This window comes from Xiphias gladius, chromosome 23 (assembly GCF_016859285.1).
Source record: "Xiphias gladius isolate SHS-SW01 ecotype Sanya breed wild chromosome 23, ASM1685928v1, whole genome shotgun sequence".
NCBI lineage: Eukaryota > Metazoa > Chordata > Actinopteri > Istiophoriformes > Xiphiidae > Xiphias > Xiphias gladius.
Window position 1 is genome coordinate 2,783,516 of NC_053422.1, and position 21,183 is coordinate 2,804,698.

Genomic DNA, 21,183 nt, shown 5'->3' on the forward strand with positions numbered 1-21,183 from the left:
CACTCAAGCAGCAACTTCATCAAATTAATTTACCAGATCGTTACACCCTGGCGATCGTACCACGACATTCTCTCGGTGTACAACAGGTGGCAAATGACGCAACGCGGTACAAAGCAATCGGTGCGTTCCACCCTTTAAGGCCTAAGCTAATATCACTTCCTCTAATATGCTTTTGGAATAATTCTTATACAGTTAATAATAATATATTACAGACATAAAAACTACAGGACATTGAAAATATACAGTGCAATTAAGATAAATATGGTGCGCTCACAACTCAGAATTAAGGAGAGAGTAGAGCCTAAAGTGTAGTATGTTTTGGACATTGAACAAGGAACATTTGGATTTAATAAAATGGAAACTATACTCGTAACGGTGCAAATGTCCCATTTCACTTTGCCCCCACGTCCTGGACCAGGAGAAGAAACTGACTTACAGTGTGCCTGAATCCACTCTCTCCTCACATACCATAGGTTTTCCAAACCCCTCCGCACCGTAAATAGATTTCAAATTCACTGTTTTATGTTGATGTGCGTTCAGGCAGTCTTGCGGTACAACAGAATGACACACAAAGCGATTGGATTACCAGGAAGGATGGAAATGGAGGAAGTAGCTTCAGAAACTGAGACGGTTTGATAGTTGTAGAGAGGATTTCCCTCACATATGGTGCAAGTGTGTGTTTTTATCTACAACTGTACGGGGGGGGGGGGTATTAAACCTGTTTTCCTGAATCTGAATAAATGTTGGTTATGTGTGTGTTAGTGTGTGTGTGTTTCAGATGGATCTAAACAGAAAATAACCATATCGTTTCATTTGCCACGAAATATTTATGGCCAGTTACCAATAGAAGATGACTGACCCGCTGGTATTGAGTTACAGACAGATAAGCAACTCAGAGCAAACAGCCTCAGTATTGATCTACTCGCTTCCCAGAATGGGATTCCTGTCACGGGGTTAAAGAGTGTTAAGAAGATCCCATTATCTGCTGTTTTAACATTAGTGGGATCCGCTGCCTCCCTGTGTCCAATACTAGACGTATTGGAGATCTATCGTTGTATTTAGTGTCTCTATTGCTGTATTGGAGACTAAATTGTAAACCCAACACGTCCGTATAGCAAGAAAGCTGACGAGTGTTTACAACAGCAATGAAGCAATTTCCAGACATGATCTAAGTCGAATTACTGTTGTGTTATACCAGTGACAGAAAAAAAAGCCTGATATTTATTTAAAAGAAAGTTTTCAGTGGTTCAGTTGGGTATTAAATTATTTCAAATTTCGTCCCTCTCAGGTTCATCAGAGAGTCACTGAAGACGCTCAGCATCACGGCAGAGGAAGGGGAAAGTGAGAACGACTGAGACACCCAGAGATCTCCGGCTTGGTGGCTACATGCTCAGCTCTCTTTGGCACTGAGAAAACCAACTGTACGAATCAGCAGGAACCATGGATTTTGTAATGAAACAAGCTTTAGGTGGTAAGTACTCTAACTGGAGCCCCTGACATGCTCTTCTCCATGTCACGTGGGAATACGTGAGGGTCAGAGTTGATTTTCTGTGTAGGACGCTCTGGAAACGGTGGGGTGTTCTGGGACCTTTATTTATCCAGGGAATCGTTGCTCACAGAGACTCACAGAGTTACACATATCCAGGCCGTGGAGGCTGTCCAGTGCGTCCGCAGTCCCGTCTTTTCTCCTCTTTTGTACGTGAGAATACAGAACGGCCTTTTTCTGCTGTGCTTTTCCATCTCACTCATGTTCTCCAGCAGCGTTGCTACATCTGGTGAATGAGAAGAGAGCCTCATTTATCTACAGCACAAGAGTAGGTAGGAAGGTAGGAATTCTTGGGCAACATGTTTTCCTGACTTGTTCTAACTGTTGTTTTTAGTTTGTGAAGCTAGAAAAGGTCTTTTGAAGTGTTTGTGACTGTCTTGATTTCATGGGATCAGTTTCAGGTGAGACTGGACTAGTAAATAGTCCCAGGATAAGAACCAAATATATGACCTCCTTGGTGTATTTATTTTCTTTCTTAAATTGGTTTTAGAAAGGTGAAATGAGACAGGAACAGAGAAAGGAAATGAAGAAAATTTGCTTGCGGTGTGGAACCAGGCTTTTTGTCATAAACTGCTGCTTTGTCATAAACTCTAATGTATCTCATACATGTGGATGTGCATTTTTATACAGAAAAAAAACAATTTAGAGGATTCTCTAAACTTGGCAGCGTTTTGGGTTCTCAGAGTCTTCAGGTATTGTTTTGTTTTATTATTGCACTGGCTAAAACAATCTGACTAGTTTTTCCAAATCATTGGACTATTTCAACCAAGAATTCTTTACTGTCCGTCATAGGACAGAATCATGACGAGCACAATGCGATAACCTTTGTCAAGAAAGTTTTATTTCCTCTATAGTTCCTTACACTTGCCCCTGGTTTTCATTGGCGTCCCAGGTGGCTGAGGTTGGGCTCATTCAGTACGAGCAACATAAAAAACGCTGTGTGAATGTTCTTGTAAGTGAGGGGCCCCCAGGGGCCAGAGGTTAAATCAACCCTCTCATCTAGTTTCATCAGCTCAGTGACCATCAGCCAGAACGAAATGAGATGTACTCCTTTATAGCTCACCCTGCCCTCTCTTAGTCTCTCCCTCCTTCCTCATCCATCTCTCATCCCCCTTTTTTCATTTATTCCTCTCGGTTTTCGTTTGATCAATTTTCCCTGGTTCTCTTTGCACAACTAAATCTTTCCCTCTCTTAAATCTTCTCCTCCTTTACTTCATTTCTCTCCTGTGTTTTCTTCTCCCTTTCTACCCAGCGAGTGTGCAGAGGTTGGTAGCTTGATAGCTTGCTTGTGGTACCTTGGCACTACAGGCACATCAGCTCGTGAAGAAACTATTCAGGGCTATTTTCTGGTGTAAATGCAGAGCAAATTTTAAACATATTGCGATTAAATAATCAATGGAAAGATGCAAATGGACGTTTTAGCAGCAAATTTCCAGACTGTAAAAGCTAAGCAGGTTCGACTCATTTTATTTGTTCAGTTACTTATTAAAATGACATCTAAAAGGTACAGGAAGTTCAACTCAAAATTAAAGGATTGTTTAAAAAATGTGATTAAAATTAATTTCAAAAGTATGTGAGCATGGAACAGTTTGGGGTAAAGAAAATCTAACCTCAAAGCTCCACTTACCAGCCTTTGGATCTGTCAACCAAATTTTACAATATTCATTCAGCAAATGGAGCTGGGTCATGCGTCGTCGTCAAGCTGGACGACGAGTGGTCACCTGAACCAGCTCTATTTGCTGAATGAAAACGATGAGATGTGGTTGAAAGCCCTGAAATCGGGAAAGTAAATGTTTTAGATTGTTTTTGTCACATTTGAAAAGTAGCAAAACTTCCTCACCCGTGACAACAATCCGTTTTGTTTTTTGTACGTTCAGTATTACACTCTTCCATCTAGCCACCTCTTTTACTTTAACGTCCTGTTCACACATGTGGAGGCAGAGTACCAGGGTCGCTCCTGCCTCACGGCCCCTAAAGCTTGCAGTTGGATTTAGCGGTAAGCATGAACCTTAAGTACTCAGCTCCGATTGGACATTGTTTTTTCTTTTGCCACTTTGCTGGTGCACAACAAAGCAGTTCATTTCCCGAGTGATGCGTTGTCTCGCATTGTTTTTCTTATTAAGGGTAAGGATCTGTAGTTTAGGTTCCTATCGAGCCACTAGGGGGTGCTGCTTCTTTGCTAAGAGTAATAAGTCAGGTTTTCATCCACATTTAGCGAAAATTTTAACCAAATTTTGAGAAAATCGGCAACAGAAAAAGGGCATTAATGTACGTTTCCCTCCACCGCTGTTATGCAAGTATCAGGCGTTAATTGAGCGAGATAGCTGCTGGTGGAGCTAATCCTGTCGGGTGCCATTAAACCATTGCAGGTGAAGAGGGCGCAACAAAATGATATTACTCAGAGCTCCGGTCGAACCTCAAATGGTGGAAAAAAAATGTAGAAAAATGTCATGAATACATGACATTTCTATTTGTTTCATGTATTCATTTGAGGCATTTCACGGTCTCCTCATGGGTCCACACAGATCCGATGTTTTCGTCTGCCACTGTTTTTCACTTTGTTGCATTTTGCTTTTATCGATGTGCTGACCTTTCCACCGCAGCCGACTGTAACAAGCTTTTTGCAATATTTTGAGATTTTTTCTTTTCTTTTTTTTTAATTTTCACCTTTTTCACAGCTTTTTTTTTTTTTTCCAAATTGAAAACGTGCTTAAAAATAATTTGGATGGAATCAGACCTGTAGACACAATCAGATGTGGTTTTTTTTGGGGAGACCTGAGTTGAAATTTATATCACACTCAGTCCGAACACTGGCTGGGCTCCCTCCGTCACTTCATCTATCAATCTATCCCTCTTTCTCTCCCTCTGAGCCTGGTGTAGCCGGGGGTGGTGATACCTCCCTGCTCTCCCACCCTCCATCCCTCTCTCTTTTCTTTTGCACTCACCCTTCTTTCCCACAGGCTCATGGCAATTTACTCTCCTCCATCCATCTCCATTCAGGGCCTACTCCTTCTTCCATTTTCCATCCATCCATCCATCCTTTTCTCCTCCTTGCTGTGAGTGTTGCAGGCTGGGATCTTAACATTTATTTTCCCTTTACTTTAACTCCATCCCTCCATCCTTGCATCCCTTCATCACATAGCTTCCATTTATTTTCAGCCTAGCGTACTACCTCCACTTTTTCCTCTCCCTCCATCCCTCCTTCTTTGTGTGTTATAGCCAAAAGTAAAGCAGTTTACCCCTCTATCCCTCTTTCCAGCCCCCCCCCAGTCCATCCATCCCAGGTTGATGTGTTGTAATTTGCCTCCTGTAGAGGTGCGGTCTAGTGCTGTGACCTTTTCTCCTGGAACAGACTGGCATTTATTTCATTGGGGCACAGCTGGCCATCTACGAATATATCCCGTACAAGCAGCCACACACACGCACACACACACACACACACACACACACACACACACACACACAAATCCCAAAACACATGCACTGAGGAAACAAAGCACACAAAATACACACAAACACACACACAACACACAGATGAGGTTTCATTTGTGGTCTTAGTCCCGGGGGAGAATGAGACCATTTGGAGATGAAGAGTGCTGCAGCCAATGGGAGTGTTGTGTTAAGGTGGGTGTGTCAGGACATCAATCTAACAACAACCCTGCAGTGTTTCTCATGCATAGAAATGACTTTGGTAACAGGACCTCATTGATTTTCCACCACCCAAAAAGATTTTCACGTCAATGTTTTTTGTAACTCTTTATTTTATATGTTCACAATATTAATCAGGTAAATGTTGAGCTTCAAGGTTCTTCTTGATTCTTGCCCTTGGAAACAGCAGTTGTGAGAACAGTCTCACCACTAGGTCCGTTTAGTCGCTTGTTCTGGAGCTTTCGATCGTGTCACATGATCAGCAGATGAAAAAAGAAAAGTGCTCAGAAACATGGGAATGTGAACATTCACAACTCCATGAAAACTGGAGACTCCCCCTGCTGATGAAGATCATGTGATACGTTTGAAAGCTCTAGAACGGCTACTAAACAGACCTTTGAGGTGAGACTACATGCTCAACAAGAAAATATTCAGTCATTATTCGTTTATTGGAGACTTTATTCTACATATATGTTGACTTGCATGTTGAGCTGACCACTGGACGGCTGTGCATTGACTGAAAGACTCTGCGTTGCACCAGTAGCTAAGTGGAATTAATTAATTGGAAATGTACCAATTGATCACCGTCTTTATTTTTCCTACAACAGGACATGAGATTCTGTCCATTCAAAAGCTCAACCAATCAGAGTTGAGCTGTGCTCCCTTAATTGCCATCAAAAAAAAAAGAAGTCAAATAGCTGAGTTTGAAATGGTCAGGCCACCGAGCCAAACTGGGAGAGAAAAAGTTAGCACAGTTTTGAAAAATGATGTGGAAAATTATTTTCAGATTTTTGAGTTTCCTCAAAAAATGCAGACACTGATGATCAGATGGGTACGACAGCCTGTACGTAACCTGCAGGTAAAGCTGAAGGCAAAAATGTCCCTCAACGTTTCAGGTAGTTTATCGGTACCAGGAAATGTTTTTCCCTGCCAGTAAAACCAGTCAGTTTAGCCATTGCGTGTGTAACATTAACGTTCACCAGACGGACCGGATTCAAAGAATTTTACTGATCTATGTTTTGGCCTGGAATTCGTTTACGTATTTTGTTTTATATACTAATATACTCTGTGCTCACGGGACACATTAAAACCTAACTGGATTTATTTAAAATCTTCCACGATCAACATCATCTGCCAGTGCCTCAGATTCGGTGACAGTTGTGATATCAGAATAAAGTTGTGTCTTCTTTATCACAGCACAAACACGCACACACACTCTAATGTAATCAGACACATGCAGCGAAATACCACCGGGGCCCGGTTCTTCAAGCGTAGTTTAACTAATTCAGGCTAAAATAATCCCGTTAATTCTCATCCAGCTAATTTGGTTCTTTGAACACATTTTGAAGATTGTTTTATTAATCCTGCATGAAGTTATCTTGCACCATGAGCAGAGCTTTGAAACCGTGATCAGCATTCTCATGATTGGTTCAGTGCTGATGACGTGATCGTGGGCACATGAGGGAGGTGTGCTAGTAACCCTCCCAGCATGCACTGGGACAACAGATTCACGGACATGCAGTAAGTCTGATTTAATATTCCTGCATCGTTACTCGAGGTATTTTCTACATTGTGCTCCACAGTGTGTCCACACTTTCAAAAAAAAAAGAAAATGAGACTTCTGTGAAATTTCGAAAAAAGCAGTTTTAATTGCATGAACGATGTTCAGCAAACGGAGTTCTGCAGTTAATCGTTCAGTAAGTTTCAGAGTTCAAATGACAAAGTCTCATTTTCCCATCAAATCAAAGGCCATATGTCCTGACTCTATTGGTCTTTAAAAGTCTTTTTACTCGCAGTATCTCCAGATCTGCACTGGTTCGTCTTTAGTGTACACGCTTATTTCGTTTTATATTGGATCAAGTATAAGTACAAGCAATTTAACTGTGATAATTACATCAACCGATCAACATGGTTTTTCTCAACATCCTGCATGTTCTCATCTAAAATCATGGTCATATCAACATTCTTCCATTAGATCACTAAGGAGCTGAGCTACTTGTATATGAAAATGAGTTCATGATTGGGATTCACCCTGAAAACTCATGGTCATGGTCCAGTTAACTGTCAATAAGCTGCACTTTTGCAGGTTTGAGCTGCAAATTTTACACCAGCTTTGAAGAACCAAAAAATCCAGTCAAATCGTCAACAGTCTAATCTGGATAACTCAGTAATCACACACACACACACACACACACACACCCAAGGCAGGCCTCACTAATGTCATTAGACACCTCCTGAACGTTTCATTGGAACAGACTGAGGCATAGATTTCAGCTGCGGGCCATTGATTGTATTTACTGGTTGTTTAATTAGAAATCGGATTCATCAGAGTTTCCACGTTGTGTTAAATTAATCAGTCCAGGACAATGTGGTGGATCCATTGACCTGGGTGTGAACCTCAGCCTGAAGAAATATACTGCAGGAAGCCATTTTAGAGACACCACAACTGAGCTGTATTTAATTTTCTTCATTTAATTTTATTTAATTTTATCTTTTTCTTAATTCATGGTCTCCAGCTTATGAGTCCTAATATCTTCAGTGATCATTTCATTTAGCGGCATCAAAAGGTACGAAACTTTGTCCAACACTTCAGGTCATGACAGGAGTGATGCAGAGTGATGAAATTTTATCAAGTTAACATCTTAATATATTCCACTGACATGCTACATGTGAATCAGTTATAATACATACTTATAACGAGGTGTGTCTCTAGCGAAGCCTTATGTTTCCTAGTGTGTAACCACACTTTGTTCTGCTCTGCGTTGCATCCTAACCTGACAAACCGAATTTATTTCCACAGTTCCACTTTATTCATTAAGCCTGATATCGTGCTCATGTTAGCCCCTTTATTTGTTGGGGTGGTAGGTATTTTATTTTGTTTTGCTCCAACAGATCAGTAGAAAGTGACATATCTGTCCCATCAGCGACACTTTTAGTTGTCACGGAAGCTGTGGGACATATATGTCACTTGCTACTGATGAAGCTGAATGGTACTGGGTAGCTAGCCATGTAGGAAGAAGACATACCCATTCTTAATTGTGCCCGCAAAGCTCTGATTGGTAGACTGTTTCTCCAGCTGGCTAAGACAACCATCAATAAGCACGACACAATATGGCGCCTCAGCTGTTTAGACTCTTTTACATGTTAAATACACCAGATTTTTTTTTTGGTCTCCCGTGTGTACATTTGCTACATTTGAAATAAGCAAAGATTAAGGTTAATTTAAATTGTCAAAAAATGTCAAGGGGCTTTCCAGAGACAATTCATTTGGTCCTTTGCAACCACGATGTATGAGCGAGCAAATATAAAGTGGAAGATGTTTGTCACGTGGGTATCTGAAACTTGTTATTTACATAGGAGACGCAACATCTGAGACTCTCTACATCCCATTTCTTGTCCCAAGACAGATGCCATCAAAACATTTATTTTGTTCCCAATATGTACTTCCTTCCTTTTCTGACTGCACCAGGATATCAAACACGTGAACCTTGCCTTTTCTCATGAAGAAGCTCAAATAAAAGCTAATCTCTGAAAGATCAGCATGAACCGCTCCTGCCCAGGCGGGTGGAGCTTCCGCTTTCATTTCCTGAGCAGGCGGGATGAAGATGAGCCGGCGAGGACAGTGCAGTAACAGGAAGCCACATGCCGGTTGATTAGTTGACAGGAGACTCTGGACAGAACCACACAGTTTATGGCTCTCGAGAGCACTTCACCCAAACAAGTGGGTTTGTGAGCGAGGGTCGACCTGGTGACCATCCAGTGATGTAACCATGAGGCCGTCCAGCCGCCCAAACATCTGATCGATGTGGCAGACTTGTCAGCCGGACCGGGCGCTCATGTGACTTATGAGGGCGTAATTTGGCAATGGAGGTCATCCATTATTTAAATGCGATCCATTTTTCAAACCCCTCCACCCCGAACAAATTATCCCGCTGCACTGCTATCTATCAGCCCGGGTGAAAGGAGAGTAAATGGTCCATGGCTTGTCTCTCTGACTTCCTCTGTCTTGAGTTCTCCTCCTAACCATCCTCACTTTCTCTGTCATTCTTCAGCTCAGACCTCCTCCTGACCAATCCCAAACATGCAACATATGGATGTAAAACAAGCTGAAGGGCTGACCAAAGTCCTGTCGAGAGATGGCTTTAAAAAAGAAAAGAAAAATTTGTTGGCAAAAGAAACCCCACCCACCCACAAAAACACCATCTCCAAACAACTCCTGTGCTTGTTCATGTTCAACGTAGAGAAGCATGTTACAGCCTGAACTGGGAGTCGTACGCGGCCAAAACACTCAAAAAGACTCTTAAAAAAAAGAAGAGCTGATCACACGGCCCAGTGAGCTTTAAACAACGTCTCAGTGTGGCAGCATGGGAAACACTATTTACCTGCGGAACAGGTGGTATTTATGAGCCGAGATCAAATCACTGTGGGACATTCATTGCTTTATCTAAAGATGTACGTAAAAGCAGCTCAGTTGTGGGTTTGGCTGTATAAAAACATAATACTGGTGACGACAAAGAGCACGAGGAGTCAGAACAGACTGCTGAGACTCAGCAGAGTAACCACACTGTCTGTCCCACTGCTGACTGAAGGTGGAGGAAGAGGAGATTTAGCTGTTCACAGTTCATTAAGGCATTTTACCGTAGACAACGATTGATACTGAGGAAGATGTTAATGTTTGCCATGATTCATCAGAAGAAACAATTCATCACATTCCAAAAGCTCTGTTTTCCTGTCTCCACCGAAAGGTGAAACCATCGTTTGCAGATTTTTACAGTCCGGAGAGCAGTTTTGAAAAGTCACTTCTTTAGGTGCAAAAACAAGAGAAAAATTTGCATTTTTCAACATAATTAATTAGAACGAAAATTAAATGATGTTGGCACCAGTTAATGTTCCTACCCCACCACCATGTTATACATTTATATGTAACATTTGTTGAAGGCTGTGGACAACAAATTCACTTTGGCTGCCAATGTCACTCTGGTTTAGTTTAATGTATTTGACAAATGAGTTTCGTTCACAGTTTCTCTCGGTTTTTTTTGTTAAAAACTCTTCCTCGATCAAACAAAAATCATTTTGCAGCCATGGAAGTTCACAGTTTTCCTCCTTTTTTTATTTCATCAGTTTCGATCAAAACAACATATAACTTCTTCCTGCATTTCTTCTTGTTCTTCTCCCTCTCTTACATTCTCTCCGTCTCTCTCTCCGTCTCCTCCCTCCCTGCTCACCAGACAGTGATAATCAGCCTTCCAGCAATGAGGACTGGGTACAAGGCCGTAGCGCTGCAGATATGGTAAAGCCCAGTTTGCACTTGTACAGATAAATATTATATAACATCTCCTAGTTCAAGAGATGCCGTCTTCGCTCTGTGGACTCGGCTAGAGATAATTTAACCTCTTACCCAGGGAGTAATTGCTCCAGCAACACCAACATGATTCACTAACAAATATTCAACCTCTTCTCCTCTTTCTATTAATGGGAAAACTAGACTGGCAAGGAAATTGCTAAAAAAAAACATTCCTGGATCTGCCCATTTAACCGGATCCGCAACAAAATGTAATGGCTTCTTCCCTGGCCCACGCACCATCCCTCCACCAAGTTTGGTACAAATCGGTTCAGTACTTTTTGCATAATCCTCCTGACAAATAAACAAACTAACAGACAAACAAACCAGTTAACAGACGCGGGGGAAAACTTAACCTCCTCGGCGGAGGTAACAAAAGACTTTGCAAAATACAGAACTTACCTCTTTGTCATTATAAATTCTTAGTTCAGCAATATAGCCACGGAAGGGTTGCTTCACCCACTTACCGTAGCGGTGGCTAGCCATAAAACGTTTTCACAGGAGCTAATACCTAGTGTCGGAATTTCTAGTGTTGGAAAGCACAAGCCCATTAACTGAAGTACTGGTACGTAAGTATTTCCGTTGGATCAAATTTTATACCTCCACTCCACTACAGTTAAGAAGTAAATCTGCTGCAGTTATCTGAATCTACAGATCAAAAGTTTGCGTACAAAACATATTATCAGCTTATAAATATATGCATTTCGTGGATTAAACTACCCAGAGATGTATAAAGTAGTTAGAATTTGGCCCGTGTTGACCAGCTACAGTGCTCCAGCAACACCGTGCTGCTTCCGTGTTACAGCATTGAAAATAACCATAATACAATTACAGATATATTGTAGAAAATGATATAATACTCTGAGAGGCCAATCTGCATAAGGGGCACTTTTGCCTTGGATGGTATATTTTCCCCATAATACTTTTTTTTATCTGTGACAAAATATTCATAACTCAGTGTTCACTGAGTGACCTAGTGAAGGCGGGACTTTTACTGGTATTAGATTATTTTTACATTGTGTTACAGCCACTTTTATATAAGTAAAGGATCTGAATACCTCTAACAGGGACACGTTTTCAAGAAAGACATATTACTGGTGAATGGATGTATGCGTAATTTTTCAAATCTGCGAGGACTAAAGACAAAATTCCATTCAGCTCTATTGTATGTGATATCTCAGAGACAGATGCCTTAAAACCTGGACAAGTTGCAACAGAATCCATCTGCATGGCGAAAGGCACATGAAAACATCTATTGGGCGCAGCATTTATACAGATTAATGCATAAATGGCTGTAGTTACTAAAAACAGCAGCAGAAAAGTCCATTTGTGATCATGATAATGTTTTGTTTTGGTCAGATGCTTCTGTAACCACTCTTTTTTTAGGTATTCAGCCTAAAATTTCTCGGTCAGAGTAAAGTTTCACTCCCACTGGTATTATCACTCCATATCTGAGACGGTTGTACACCTCATTCCTTAATCAGCTTCAACCAAATCTTCTTGATCAGTCGAGTCGTATCCACAGGGGCTCTCTGCTGCCCAGTGTTTTTCTGTTCGGGCATCTGTTAAAGCGTTCGAGGAGCCGCGCTGTAGCCATAATGCCACCGTATCTCCGCCTCTTCAAATTGAGAGCTTTCGTGCATTGAAACCCTTCTGGCACAGAGACGTGGCCCGTGGAAAGACTGAATGAAGTAATGAGCAATTGAATGCACAATAAGAGGACTGGGGCCGTTTGAGCACTTAGCCTCAAATTGCCCACCTTTGTTTGCAGAGCAAATCTGTCGGCTGGCCTCTAATGGACTGATGGAGGAGGTGGAGGGAGGAGACGGACACGAAGTAAAGGAAAGGAAAGAGGAGGAATAGACGAGTCCTCACTGCAGTGATGGTAGTGCATTAAAGTGATGGTTGTGTGGTGACAGAATCAAATGCTGGAAAGAAATTCTAAAGAAAAGTGGAGAACAGATGAAACAGAGGAGAAGAGATAAATGAATGGAGTGTGGAGGGTAAGAGAAGAGGAAGACCACCGAATCATATTAGTCCTGAAGTATCTCTTCAGTAGAGGAAAAGGGAAACAAAAACAGAGGGGGAGGGAGGAGGAACAGTAGAGGACAGACGAGCAGGACAGAGCAGGTTGATGGAAGGACGGATGGATGGATGTCAGGAGGAAGCATGAATATATAGGTATAGATACATATAAATATATGCACTGACTGAAGTCATGTATGGCCAAGCTGTGATTCACCATATGTGTACACTTGCCCTTTAGGTGTTTGCACACACACATGCACATAGTTCTAGTACATATGGTGAGTGTCTGACTGGTTTAACACAATGAAGCACCCACAACGGACAGTCTGACCTTAACCCAGCTCCCCAGTGAGTCCTGGGGACTACCGCACCCCACCACCACCACCATCTGTGTGCTAATTTGTCATCCTCAGGTTTGCTGTCACCACACAGCGCCGCAGGGCAATTAGTCCCACTGTATGAGTCTGCTGCAGAGCAACAGGACAGGTCGCCCCTGGGTTCACAAACCCAACCATGCGGTCCTTAAAGCCACCTTCCTCCAGAGCAATTTCATCGGAAATGTTTTCTTTTGGCTCCTGTGTTGGGCTTAAAGAGGCAGTAATTCAGGTTTTTATCGCCACATAATACTAAATGACCACAATATCTCTGTGTGGGTTGATAGAGCTGGTAATCAATAGCAATGACCGATCCATTCATTTTTAATAACCTTTCTGGCTCCTAAATTTCTTTTTCAGTCATGGACTGCTGTCCACACCAGACTACTTGAATTCATGTGTGTGTTTTTGTAATTGTAATCACAATCTTTATCTTTAACTGAGGGTTTTAGTTGTCTAACCCTAACTATACTTTACCATAGTGTAATTACCATAATCCCAATCTCTCCGTATCCGTAGCCCTTCTGTAGTTGACACGTGCAGACATTTTAGTCTGGATTTAATCCTCAATCTGGATTTTTTTTTTTTTATTCTCTGTCCTTTTAAGGACAAGTCAGACTCAGATTGTCAGGTGTAACTCAATAATGCCACACCGCATGCTAATGTTAGCATGCTAAAGTTGCCAGGTTAAGATGCTAGCCTCATTAGCTGAGGCTGACAGGAATTTTGTCATTAGTTTTAGAGGGAACCTGGACGCAGCTATCTTGGTACGTTGGACTTTGACCTTAACTTACTCTGATAAGTTTGTTTTTAGCACGTATCCTACCTAGAAGTCAGTTATCGATTCAGCTACACAACCTATAGCATGATTTAATGGTTCAAGGCATATAATCTTTGGGAGACGGTGCAGAAAATCCACGGTTTTTCATTGTTTATACCCCTGCTTTTCCTCAAATACTCTCCTCAGTGGACACACATATTCAGCCCTTTTTCTGGCTCTGGCTAAAGAAAGGCACTAGATGGCAAACTAGGCCGCCTGCCAGGCTCTCCTGTCACCAGTCCCTGAGAGGCAGATCAATACCCAGATGAAGTTTTCTCTGTGCTGGAAGATCCATAATTCATACACTCTCAGGTGGTCCTGTATTTACTATCGATCACAGGGAGGTAACAACAGCGGTATCAATAGGCCAGAGGGAGTCACTTTCACATCTAGAAAGCAGCTTCTGTCACAGATAAAGAGGAGAGCGGGTCTAAGAGCAGAGGCAAAAGTAGCAGAGAAAGGGGTGAAGGAACTGTTGTGGAGGTTCCTCTGTTCAAAGCGTTTAACGCCAGAACCCCCAGTCAACCTGCTCTATGGTTTTTACTGCAACCATCAGCAACTTTTCATTATCAATTAACATGTCAAATTTTTTGATAAGTAATTTATCTATGAAATGTCAGAAAATAGTGAAAATGTCTGTTACAATTCCCCAGGCTGAGGTCTTCAAATTGCTTGTTTTGTTCAACCATCAGTTTAAAACCCAAAGATATTCAATTTACAATGAGAACAACAGCTAATTCTCCCATTCGAGAGGCAGGATTCAGAGAACTTTTGGAATTCCTGCTTGATAACTAATATTCAATTGTTTTCAAAAATGGATAATGTCAATCAACTAATCAATTAATTGACTAATTATTTAAACACTAGTTTAGATAACCCCAAGCTCTGTCTCCTTTGTCCTGAAAATAACTTTTTCAGTGGCATTTCAGTGTGTTCACCATTTGCAGTTTGCTTATGCTCTCCTTCACCACAGTGCCCTCTCCATGCTGCTGTACCAATCTATGTTTAATAATCCAGGTATAGATCGGAGTGGGTGTATTGCCTGAATGCTAAGGTACCGATAGGGCTGAAAAATAGTTGACACCGAATGGAAGAATGTATCTTCTTCTGTCTCAGTGGTTCCTTGAAGCTTTTCCAGCTGACTCCTCTTCTTCCTTCTTGTTTTCCAATACGCCCCAAGAATCTCCAGGAAACCCCGTCGCCATATAATCCTCAGAATTGCTAATGCACAGTGGGTTCATAGTTGAAAATGTCAAATGTGGGTGTCAGTGTGATCTGTTGTTGGGTGTTTTAATTTGAATAGCCTGTATGAATTTAGCAGCTTTTTGACAAAGGGAATTACTTTTCTTGTTTTGTAATCCTTGCATGTCCACAGTGCTAAAGATTGGGTTTTATTAGATGAAATGAGGCAAATGTTCTCCTTCTCCAAGCAGCCACAGCTGCTTGAGCACCACTCCCCCAGCTGCTCAAAACTATTTAAAAAAGAGGTAGAACATTGGGGGAAAATTGCTGGGTAACTCAAGACAGGACTCTATCACACTGTTTGTTGCCCAAGTATAGCAGGTGAACATATTGAAATATTGGTGCGAGTGTATCAGTAGCTCTGTGAAAGGCTGCAAATGTAATGCCATATCAGTTTGTTTGTTCCATATCTATAGCTTTACTTTTTGGTACTGGAGTGGTTCCTTTTCATTCTCTAGAAGTACAATGTAATACAAAAGTGAATTGGAGGATCAACTGACTGGAGTATTGAAGCCACAAAAGTACAACAATACTGTATGTTTAGACCTGACTTGGCTCTAACTCACATCCGAATATCATTATCATGACAAACATGTACCCGGAGTGGAAGGAAGCCCATGTTAAACTGCACTATCTGGTGTTTCTTCTCTGTCCAGGGGCCACCAAAGACATGGGTAAGATGCTGGGTGGGGAGGAGGAGAAGGACCCGGACGCAGCCAAGAAGGAGGAGGAGCGGCAGGAGGCGCTGAGGCAGCAGGAGGAGGAAAGGAAGGCCAAACACGCCCGCATGGAGGCAGAGAGGGAAAAAGTGCGGCAGACCATCAGGGACAAGGTAGGAAAACGCTCATCTGGGTTAAAAATGCCTTAACTTTCAGATTCAAATACACCAGAATTCTGCATGCAGTCTGCTTTTCCACTGTAGGACCTTAACATCCTGTAACCTGAGGATTCCCGAACCTTTGAGAGCCTTGAGAGATTTTGGTAATAGATCCGTCCTTGTGTTTCCACTGTATTTTAGAAAGCACAAGGTTTCGCATTTGCGTGATTAAAAAAGGTACAACAGGCTAAACCTCATACTTTTTATGTATTGTTTGGTAGGTTTGTTAAGTAAAGGGTTGTAGGACAGACAACCTTTGAAGAAGTGGCTCTCAAATATTGTTTATGATTTCCTTTCACCTTTACGTGCACATGAGATATAAAAATTTATGCTGAAGGAGAATCCAGGGCAGTGCCAGGGCTGGCTCAAGATGGTCAGTGGCCCAAACAGCGTCCAGCATGTCAAAACAATATGTGGGGTTTTGGTTTGCTCCACTGCACACACAGTTATCTTTCATTTTCACTAAGTCCCTTTATCTTTTTCGCCAGCACCGGGAAAAAAACTGGTGGCAGTGTGTTGCGCCCCCATTTCTCCCGGATGCTAGCCGTTGTATTTGATGAAGTCGTCCTTGTGATGTGAATCCACATCTGTCTTACCAATCATGAACAACAGCACTGCAACCCTGAGAGCACCTGTAACTTGCATGTACCATAGACCACTGAGCAATGCAGACATTTTGTTGCAAGATATCATCCCCACGGCAGGTGGAGAGCAGTGGAGACAAAAGCCAAACCTGCAACAATGACTACGGTTATGTTTTGTTATGTCCCTGCAGTGGAATAAACACAAGTTTAGACTGCGTAATTTACCTTATACTGTTATGGTCGACTTGTCAAGCTCTCCGATCACAACTACCGCCATGATAATAAAATCAGTTGTGATGGTTTCAAGTGCGTTGTGAATGCTGATAACATCAATTAAGGATTTCGAGGACACCCAAGGATTTCAGTTCTCACAATGAAAAGCATTTAGAACAGTAATGAGATTATTGTTTGACACGGCAGCTCCGTTGAATTCGTTACTTCTTCTTAATGAGGTACACCCTGTAACTCTTTATTGCAAAGGTTTCATTGGACCTGCAAAGTTTTAACAGATGCTAAGCTAACTGCTAAACTATCCCTGAATAATTCATCTCACTTCTCATTCACCTTAACTTTCTTTCCCTGCATATCGCCTGTTGTCCTCTTTCCATTCAGTATGGGCTGAAGAAGAAGGAGGAAAAGGAAGCAGAGGAGAAAGCGGCTATGGAGCAGGCCTGTGAAGGGTCACTGACACGTCCGAAGAAGGCGATCCCGAGGGGCTGCGGAGATGACGACGATGAGGACGAGGAGAGCATCCTCGACACTGTCCTCAAATTTCTGCCCGGACCTCTACAGGACATGTTCAAGAAGTAAAGAAGTAAACTAACAAATCCAACGAACCCTAAATTCAGGGTCCAGTCTGGCTAGGCTGCGGGGCAAAGGGAGGAGGGGATCTTTGTGTCAGGGACTTTGGGTTGAGCGAACTTTGAGTGTTGAAGGTTTGGGGAGAAGAGAGACTGGGGGACTCGAATTGTTTGGGGTATTTTTAAGCAGGAAGGGTTTTAGTGCAGATTTTGGGGGTGTAGAATTTGTTGGGAGCAAAATGGGTTCTGGAGGGGGGTTCTTGCCAAACTGTTAGAGGCTACACACTGCCTTTCAAGAAATCTTTTACTTTGTTCTTTTCTACTCCTCAATGATTGCGTCATTCTTCCCTCTTTTATTTGCCAGAGTTGCTGTACAACCTTTCAACTGCCACTTAGCACATTTCTTACAATTAATATTTTTTTGTCCTTCTTTTTTTTTGGTATTATTTTTACACCCATTAAAATCAGACGTTTTGATTGGTTGGCCTTCATCTGTTGCCGAGCAATTGTGACCAATGGAGAACAGTATTCCCTTAAAGAAGGGCAGTGAACACTTCTGTCTTCTTGCTTCTGTGGTTTTTCAAATGGTACTGCCACCATGTTTTCCAGTAGATGAAACATGTTTTCTTTATTTCAGTGGGTGTTTTCTACTTTTATGAACCTTGTGTAGGTCTTTATATTAAAAAAATAATAAAATTAGAATTTGAGTTTTTAGGACATGTGCCTTCATATCATCTCCTCTAGCAGAGGAATTGTAAATGAGGGTTTCACTTTGAGTCAAACAGGTGTACAGTTGTTGTTAGCATGTAGGCATGTGTTCAAAGATGCAAGATCGGACACTTGGAATAATGTATTTGATATGAGGTTGGCTAGCTGGCATACTTTGGGGTTTCCAAAAGTTCAAACCAGGGACTACAGGAAATTCCAGAAAATGTTTTGAAGGCTTAACAGTCCCCAGAACTATTTAAAAACATAATTCACTGGCTACGAGCTTCCAAAGATCTGCTTGCTGAAGAAATCATTTGCCTCCTACTTCCAACTCTAGGTTTACAAAAGCTCGACTTTCTAAGCCTGTCAGCTAGTTAGACTGCCATTATGTCAGAAAAGTAAAACTCAAGATCTTGAACATGTCAAGAACTCATGTCAGTATATGGATTTTAAATCAAAGGGGTTTTGGAATAGACTTTTCTTGGCTCAAGTTATCATCCATTCAAGCAAACGAATCTCATTTTAACCTTGTTTTAATCCTATTTTCCAAAATAAATCACCCCTGTTTTGTCCGAAATTACAGATTTAGACATAGCTCAAAGTAAAGGTCAAACCAAGTCATCATGATTTTAGGTCCCCATAGACAATCAAAGCATTAACCACTGGGCAACAGCTGGGGTAGCCAGTACTGTACATGTTGCCATTTCCTGTCACACCCCATCCATTATTTGGTTAAAAGTGTGTTCTACATTAAGCACTTGATTAACTGTTGCTATTAAGTGGCTTTTAATTTGAACTATTAATTCATATTTTCTTTTCTTTCACTCTTCTTTACAAATGAATGAAAGTGCCAGGCAATGTCTGGGCTTTTTTTTTAACTTAATTTTTACTTTTTGTGAATGTGCGTCCCAATTTATTTTGATGCATACGAAAATGTTATTTAATTCACATTCCAGCTGTGTTAACCTTTCTCCTCATCTTTCAAAGCATAAGTTTACCTTGACCGAAGTTCATCAACATCGAGACCAAAGAAATACTGGTGAGACCTTTCTATTTCTTTCGTCATCACCGAAACAAAGACGCATGCCGAACTTGGCTTTTACTTTTACATGCGAGGCCTGCAGGAGAAGCGCAGCAGCCCATTCAGCCTGTGCATGCATCCCAAAGACCACTGCAAAACTAAAATTACAAAAAATCCTTTCTTCAAAAAATAATTTCCTATTTCCTATAAGAAAAAATATTCCACGGCTAAATAAGATTGAGCCTGAGAAAACTGTGAGTTGTTGCATCTCACTGCCTGAAGAGCTCATTTAGATTTGAGTATATTCTGCATCCTGCATCTCTTAATCCAACGAAATATCATAGTGATTTGTCAAATAGCATTTAAGTAGACGTGCTGTAAATGGAAACGATCTCTATTTAGTGAAACTACCTTAACATATGGACATTTATCGATGAAACAAAGCATGTTGGTTATTCCTAAATGAGCCGGTGGCTTTTTCAGTGGTTAGTCACTCGACGATGTATGATTGATACATTGTTCCACGAGTTTGTAACTTAGAATAACTTAAAGGATTAATAAGACCTATGATGAAGTTGTCGTAATCATTATAACAACATTTTCCTTCTTTTCATTTTCTAGCTCAGATAGGACTTTTCACTAGACAAAGCCATATTGTTTAAATTGCAATAATTACTTAAAATGATTTAAAAAAAGGAGAATATTTCAACATTGAAAGTTAATTGTCTCATGTTTGTTTTCTGTAAAAAAAAAAAATAGAAGAAAGATATTTGCATATGTTTGTAAATCCTCACCATTCTTGTATCTTTAAACATGTATACTAATGTATACGCAAAGAAAATGTACGTAGAAAAAAGAAGCCATTGTTATAATTGTCTCAGTGTACTACATGTACTGTAAATGTGTGTGTTTATATGTGTGTGTCTTTCTATGTGTCTGTGATGTGAGACCATGTCGTTGAGTCATATAGTCCGGGTTTATACTACGTAAATGTGTCTTTGAACTATTCTGTGGACAGGCAGAAACTGGGGCGCCCCCCTACCTGTGCCATGTCTGAAAAAAAAAAAAATTGTACTTAACACATTCCTTTCAAATGTTGAGCATGCAAATGTTTGGTAGAGAAGAGAATACACCAAATGTCAAAAGACAACAAACAGACAATTTCCTGTTTCTGTAAGAGTCTCCAGGCAACAGAATCTGTGCATTGGATCCAGAGAGATGCGATGGGCTTGTCGAGCGTTCGCCGTTCTTTGTTGTCTGAGTGAGCGGACTGAGTGGAGTTTCGATGAGGTTCAGGGCCGTGATCACACAGGAGCTCGGTTATTCAGCTGAGACAAAAAAAGCTTGTCTGCGGGAGTCGCTACAACAAACTCTAGCTGTGTCCCAATCCCGTGCTACATGTGTAATACGGACGTGAGCGTATAGCGGGATCGCACTCGGAATGTAACAGAAGTACACTCAAGCGTGTCACACTCAAGTTGTTCGTCTTTTTGAGTGTGGTGTTGATGGACACTTCGGTCCCACGGCGCAAAGCACAGTCCCACCTACAAAAACTACACGACCAGCTGATCACTTTGAGTTTAGCACAGGTGCTAAGGTTCCTTCCAGTAGATCCCAGCACCAAAGCCCAATCACTGCCGTCGTCTTGATACACAGCAGCCATGCTTTTCAGCTCTTCAGAAAATATTTTCTACAGTCAAGATAGTTAACCGTGACTAGTTCTTATGTGTGGCCGACACGTTTAGAGTGTGCTGGGACCCCGCGTAAGGCAACGCGGCACAATGATATATGGGCGGTGTGTCATGCACTTAGGTGTTCCCTCAGCGAAATGCCCGAAAAAAGCAACTGAGACGTTGGCAGCCACATGTTAATTCAAACTAATTTGCCAGATGAAGATGGTTTCGAACTTGTTGATTCTCCACACGATCAACTGACTAACTTGTGCCCGCAGAGCTAAAAATCCTCCTCTGCGATCACGGCCTGACGACATCAACTCTGGGATGACATGAAGGCTTTTAAAAACAAAATGGGGGATGTGCAATTAAAAAAAAAAAAAAAAAAAAAGCTACTGTAACTAAAATATTTGTTTGGGGTTTTTTTTATAACTTGGTGTAGTACTAAAAACTTTTCTCCATGTTTATTTCAATGTAAAGTACGTCTTACAAACTTTCATGTCTCTATATAAGAGACCAAC

The 21,183-nt window shown here is 41.4% G+C and overlaps 1 protein-coding gene across 1 annotated transcript; it reads left to right on the plus strand.

Annotated features, from left to right (window-relative positions):
* The first annotated feature begins 1,357 nt into the window (after positions 1-1,357).
* On the plus strand, positions 1,358-17,270 carry LOC120785535 (complexin-2). Its single transcript, XM_040120329.1, has 3 exons — positions 1,358-1,471; positions 15,656-15,831; positions 17,073-17,270. The coding sequence occupies exons 1-3, from the start codon at positions 1,441-1,443 to the stop codon at positions 17,268-17,270; spliced, it is 405 nt and encodes a 134-aa protein (XP_039976263.1). The 5' UTR covers positions 1,358-1,440.
* The last annotated feature ends 3,913 nt before the right edge of the window (positions 17,271-21,183 follow it).

Coding starts and splice junctions, on each gene's coding strand:
- LOC120785535 (XM_040120329.1), top strand. CDS start 1,441: ATGGATTTTGTAATGAAACAAGCTTTAGGTG. Junction 1,472..15,655: donor AATGAAACAAGCTTTAGGTG/GTAAGTACTCTA, acceptor TTCTCTGTCCAG/GGGCCACCAAAGACATGGGT. Junction 15,832..17,072: donor GGCAGACCATCAGGGACAAG/GTAGGAAAACGC, acceptor CTTTCCATTCAG/TATGGGCTGAAGAAGAAGGA.